The 6,221-nt window shown below is 38.7% G+C and overlaps 1 protein-coding gene across 1 annotated transcript; it reads right to left on the bottom strand.

Annotated features, from left to right (window-relative positions):
• Window positions 1-604: 604 nt before the first annotated feature.
• Window positions 605-5,932, bottom strand: LOC125325532 (arg8-vasotocin receptor-like). The gene is made up of 3 exons (XM_048302651.1): window positions 4,818-5,932; window positions 1,134-3,750; window positions 605-851 (listed from the first exon to the last, which is right to left on the bottom strand). The coding sequence occupies exons 1-2, from the start codon at window positions 5,731-5,733 to the stop codon at window positions 3,551-3,553; spliced, it is 1,116 nt and encodes a 371-aa protein (XP_048158608.1). The 5' UTR covers window positions 5,734-5,932; the 3' UTR covers window positions 605-851; window positions 1,134-3,550.
• Between the last annotated feature and the right edge of the window lie 289 nt (window positions 5,933-6,221).

Below are 6,221 nucleotides of genomic sequence, written 5' to 3'. Positions count from 1 at the left end.
AGAATCTAATTCCTTTTAATGAACTGTGCCTTTCCCAAGTAGTAACAAAACTGTGGAAAGTAAAAAAAAATACCCACCCAGATAACCAGAAACCATATCACAGTGCCAGCATCAACAACATAGTCATTCATTTCAAGACTGGGAACTTGTACACTAGGTATTTTTCTACTCAGGATTTATTTGTGTGAGAAAACAGAATCTAGGCTTTGATGACAAAGTCTTTCATCTGATAATTGGAGTTTTTCATTCTTATGGCCTTCTACAGTGCCCCTGGGGACTCATACGTTCGAGTTACTGATTCTCCCATATGGATTAAACACCCTGGCCAGACTACAGTGTTGTCCCAAAGCCAGCCCCGTCTTAATAATGAGATATTGTAATACCTGTTGGAAATCTAAGTGCAGTGAATTGAAAAAGATATAGTCCAGATGAAGACACAAAATGTAGAGTAAAACAAGGGCATAAGATGTTCAAACAACAAATTCCAAGAACACTGATGGCCAAATTTACAAAGAGAAAAATTTAATTTTATTTTTGAATGTCTCTTTTTTTTTTTAAGAAATAAGAGAAGTCCTGTACGGAGCACTATTTTAGGATTAAAAAAAAAAAAAAAAAAGGAAAAGGAAAAAAGTTACCCAAATGAATTTCCCATCATTTGAAAATGAGTTTTGATAGAAAAAAGTGGACCTGAACCAAACTCCCCACTGAGAGTGTTTGTCGGTGCTACCCAAGGCAGGGCATGCGGGATAGGGACTTACATCTGGAAAATGCAGCCCAATTCATTCTACTAAGAGGAAAAGCAGGAACACTCATGTTCAAATACCTCCTGACAGACTGAAACTAAAAGTGACCTGTTGCAGTGGGGATACTGCAACACGCATATATCAAACCAGGAGTCCCGTGGAAAGGAAATATATATGGACAGACAGATTCTTGATAGCTGTTTCAGAGATGTTTATTTCTCCAGCCGCATGGCCGGAGCTCTGCCGAGGAACTGTTCCAGTCACGGGACCAAGGGTCCTTCTGCCCGCGCAGGGAACACAAACCAACCAATGGGAACGAGGCTGAGCAGGGACAGGGAAGCCCCGTGTCTGTGCCCTCAGGGCCCCTCTCCCAGGGCTCCCAACAGTGACCCTAGCCTGTAGTTTGCACAGTAGTACAGTAATCTTTAATTTTCTTTTTAAGAGCAGGACTGATATCAGGGGAACGAAAATGAAAAAATTAGAAAGAAAGCACTTGAGAGACAAAAATATAATTGTTTTGAATATTACAGACTGTAATTGGACTTAAGAAGTTCTGACATTTCATTCAATACATGATCAAAATATCTGAGACACGGACAGTTAACATTGCTCTCAGACTTTTAGTGAAGACATTGAGCTACTGTTATTCGCAAAATCCATCTCTACCAAATTATTTATAGAGTCAGTAACAAATATATCAGCAATGCAGAAATATAAGTAGTAGAAGTTACACTTTTAACTTCTATCAGTGGTCAGATCGGGTGGTGTCAAATGGCACAGCTCCACTGTGGTATCCAAGAAGAACTGTGACTTCCATCAGTTCTGGATCTGGATGATTCTTTGCACACAATCTGAATGCCTGTTTTCCTTGCAAATGAATACTTTTTGTGGAGTTTTGCTACCAATACAGTAGTACAGTGACACAGGCAATTCCTTGCAACATTTCTGTTTACAGTTCCTTTCAAGTCTGCATATTATGCTATGTAACTAATTACAATCAAAGGAACCCCACCATTAACCATTGGATTAAGTCATAAGGGAGAACTTCACTGAGAGCTAATTGACTGAAAGTCTTAGAAAGTCAGTGAGTGACTGTATCAATATCCTATCAATCATATGGATTGTATCTTGGATATTCTTACCCCAGATAAGGACATTCACTTGAGTTACAGAATTGCTCTAACAGGGAATTTTTTGTGGGGTAGAATTAATAACTACTAATTAAAGAGACGGGAAAAACAGCAAGCAAAACTATCAGTTGTAATTATAGTAAGAGACTTCATACAGACCCTTCCCATTCCTGTCTGGCTTTGGTACTACCTTCACCCACTTTTTCCTCTTCCTAAAGGCCAGACACCTGTTCTTCTTGTCAGCTGGACTGGGACACAAGCTTTTCCCATCATAAAGAACAGCAATATTTAGTTCTTTCCCCCATCTGGTCTAACTCTATACAGGGAATAGAAATCACAGAATATGCGCTCATATCAGCACGGATTAACCTGAAGCGTAACTATTCACTGTACAGCAGAACTTCTCACAGTGTGATCAGTATTTAGCTTAAATCAGTATTTCTTTGAATACAATTTAAAGAATATTAAAACCCCACAATTTTATATCTTTTCTACTGATATTTGTGACTGCTAGCACTCAGAAAACTGAAATGTGATGAAAGACAGTATAATGTAGACACATTATATGCCACCAGATGTAAGTGCCACAAAGAATCCCTGGGAATGCAGCTCCATTCTCACCCGAAAGAGCCTTGCTGATATCCCTTCCATACTCCTCTGACCAGATTGCAGACATTGAAAGGAAATAAACAGCTACCTGCATATATCACCAACAAACCAGCAACCAAATGGCTTTTTGAGATAAAGATGTGGAGATTTTTTTTACAGCAAAGGGAAATATTCGAATTTGAGCCTGAAGGGGTACTAAGGAATAGAATAATAATTGGTTCTCTGCCAATAAATTGCATGCTAGAACAAATGGGTCTGTATGCCAAATGAAAGTGTACACTCTTATCAACCACTTTTATTTAAAGTATGTATATATGTGTGTGTAGGGAGTGTGTTTAGGTGCCCAGTTAACTGCTTGCACATCAGGAAATGCATGGAAAATCAAATCCCATGATATGAAGCAAAAAACCTGAACTGTTGCTATGCTGCTGCTACCTGTGATCCACAATGGAATTTGAAACTGAAGTAGGTGTTCAATGTCACAAGCACACCAAATTCTTTTATTTTTTTTTTTTAATTATATTAAGCTGCTTGGAATTTTATACATGTATATAAAGAGTTAATTTAAACCAGGTGCTAGTAAGAGCTGGCAAAAGCTTTTTCTAACTTTGTGCTGCCTTCTCAAGATTTCTCACTGTCCCCCAATCACACCAGAATGATGAACAATTCAGGGTTCACTCTGAAAACATATTCAAGTTTAATTATGTCAGGTTCCTTTTCAGTTATGTTTCAATTTGTTGGACCAGTTAGTGGTAAAATTTTACTACTTAGAAATCCAGAAACACAGATAGGAAAGTACTTTAGGACACAAAATATCTAAGATACTTTTATGTATCTTTGTCAGTCTTTACAGGAATTCATTCTGATAAGACAGTGGGGATTGAAGCACTGAGTCAGGCTTGCACAACACAGAAACTTCCTGTATATGCTACAGAACTGCAGAGAAATATATTTTTACGACAAAAAATTTTTTAGCTTCCTTATCCACAAAATAAGGGATGGTGGTAAAATATCGATATGTCTTGTGAACAGAGGGAATGTGACAAAACAACAAAAAGCTCTCAGCATTTATGCAGAAGTACTGTTTTCCTCAGGGTCTCTGTCTACAAGATGAATGCTCCCCGTGAACACTGATTCCCCTTGAGCCGCAGTATTCTCCAGCTGCTTATTTGTGCAGTATGGAATCTGGCCACAGAAATACATGTAAATCCATGGGTTGGTGCAGCTATTTAGATTGCCAAGGAGCATGATAATGGTGAATGCTGAACCTAGAACAAAACAGTTAAAGGAATAAGAGACTAAATAAAGCACTCTTACAAATAAGTTATATTTTCACAGTCTGCTGCTTCCTGCTGTATCTATTGATATATTAAAGCTAATCTTGTAGTAGGAAATTCCCATTTCAATGCAATTTGCAACTGCTGAAGGCATAAAGCACACTTTATTGTGTGCATTGCAAAGTTAAATAGTTTCATATAGCTCTTTTTTGATGTAGCTGCATTAATTTTAAATTCAACTACTAAGCTGCTAAACAGATACAAATAAATACAGATATATATTTTGACATAAATTTATGTAGAATAAGACTCAAATCCACACTGACGGGAAGAATTCTTAAAACAAAGATCAGGAACTACTGTTTTTATCAAGCAGAACTATTACATATTCTCCTTTGCTTTTTTACCTCTGAGTTTAGAACAGGTGAATTTAAAGTTGCATATAGAGTCTGCCTTTCACAAAGAGGCAATAGTATAAATTTGACAAGATTATTCTTGTTTACAACATGGTGTTCTTTGATAACTCTCTCAGACTTGCTTTTTTGCTTTATAAACAGCTGGACAACTTCTGGTTTTTTCATAGTGTCCTGAAGAGATTTCATCAATATGATTCCAATATTAAAAAAAAACCAGATGTCTTATAACATCACTGCTCTACCCAGTAAATAATAAATATTTATCTTATTACTTTGAATAGTTAATTGCTGCTTTTCACCTCAAGAACCCAAAATACTGCTGCTATAAAACCTAAAACCTCTAAAAGTCTGAAGCCTTGCAGAAGCACATGATACTTTTCACCATGCTGTTCAAGAATCTTTAAATTTTTAACCACTCAAGACACACACAAAAAATAGGCACATGATGTTTTGATCACAAAACACAAGAAGTTCCCTGTACCTAACTAAATACAAGAGATAATCAGTGCAGGTATTTCTTTTTAATCCTCCTCAAATGACCACAAGTAACCTTTACACAAAAGCAAAGTGCAAACATAAAGCACTCGAGAGCAGTGTGCCAGCCTGCTCTGCAGCTGTGGCTGAGGAGGGAGAGCAGCTTACCTTCGGTCAGGATGCTGGGGAACCACACAGACCACAGCTGCGCAATGAAGAACGGTGACCAACAGAGAACATACGCAACAACTGTCACCACTGTCATTTTTACTGTCTTGATCATAGCCTTTGAAATGCAGTTCACACTGCTTGCTCGGGATGGTAGGACTTCATTCTGATTTGTTGCTTCACATTCATTCTGTTTTTTCACATTTATATTTCTTCCGATTATTTTGCAAATCTTGACCTGGCATGTGATAAGGATTGCTGAGGGAATGAAGAATATAACTACAAAAATCCAAGTCACATATGCCCTTGGGCCCCAGGGCTGAATAAATTCACCCCAACATTCAAAGACGCCTGGAGATATTTCAGTCTTAGAAAAGATAAATACCTGCGGTAGGCTAAGAATCAGTGCTATAGACCAGCTGGTGCAAATGGGGATGTTCCAGAGAGCTCTCTTCTTTTGGAAAGTAACCATAGGGTAGCAAATGGCTTGATATCTGTCCACTGTCATGACCACTATCATATAAGTAGAGGCAAACATGCCCAGCAATTGTAGATACTTGATAATTCTGCACAAGAAATCTGGCCCTATGAAAACATCTGTAATATCCCATATGAGTTGAGGCAGCACTTGGAAAAAGGCTACTACTAAGTCAGCAATGCTGAGGTGAAGCATGAACACATACATCCTAGACAGCTTCTTTCTTCTTCGCCACAGCACCAGTATGAGAATAAAATTGCCCACAGACGCTGTCAGAAATATGACCCCCAGTACAGCAATCTCTACTTGAGCTAACTGCTCATCTCTTTCTGGTCTTCCAATAGGGTCTGACTGATTTGTCAAACTCAGGAATCTGTGAGGAGGAGGACTCTCAGTCTGACGTGTGTTATCCTGCATAGGAAATGAAAAATTCTTCATAATGCACAGAAGCTACTCACAGTAGCTGCCACTTGCGACTCAGGTTGACAGCTGTGAAGCACTGGCTGGCAAACAAACCAGCCTGGGTTCGAGTTTCAGTGTATCTTCAAGCAAATCTTCTTGCTCATGCAAACTAAAGCAGTAGGGCTTGGATTGTGATAAAATTCTGTCTCTTGCTGGCATGCAGAAAGGCTTTATATAGGCTCCCAGCAGACAGAGCCTTATGTAACTGCAGAGCCCTTGTGTAGGCTGCAGGGACAGCAGCCAATGGCAGACCGAGCCACACAATTGGGGGAAATAGATAAATAAAAGGCAAACTTCAGAGGCTCAGCGTGATTCAATTACTCACTTCAGTCAAAACCCGAACTTGTAAATAGCTGTGGTCAGAGTCATACTTAAATGACCTTACTCAGGAGAGTTCTTGCAAAAAATTTTCTACGCAAACCAGAGGAACACACTTCAGGAGAAGCGGGAGGAATGTTTATACG

Source organism: Corvus hawaiiensis, chromosome 4, assembly GCF_020740725.1.
Source record: "Corvus hawaiiensis isolate bCorHaw1 chromosome 4, bCorHaw1.pri.cur, whole genome shotgun sequence".
NCBI lineage: Eukaryota > Metazoa > Chordata > Aves > Passeriformes > Corvidae > Corvus > Corvus hawaiiensis.
This window is presented reverse-complemented; position numbering and strand designations above follow the sequence as displayed.

What these genes read in the sequence shown, in the direction of transcription:
- LOC125325532 (XM_048302651.1), bottom strand. Translation starts at nt 5,733, where the DNA reads ATGAAGAATTTTTCATTTCCTATGCAGGATAACACACGTCAGACTGAG. An exon ending in CCCCAGCATCCTGACCGAAG is followed by an intron (nt 3,751 to 4,817) that starts GTAAGCTGCTCT and finishes GTTTTGTTCTAG; the next exon opens with GTTCAGCATTCACCATTATC.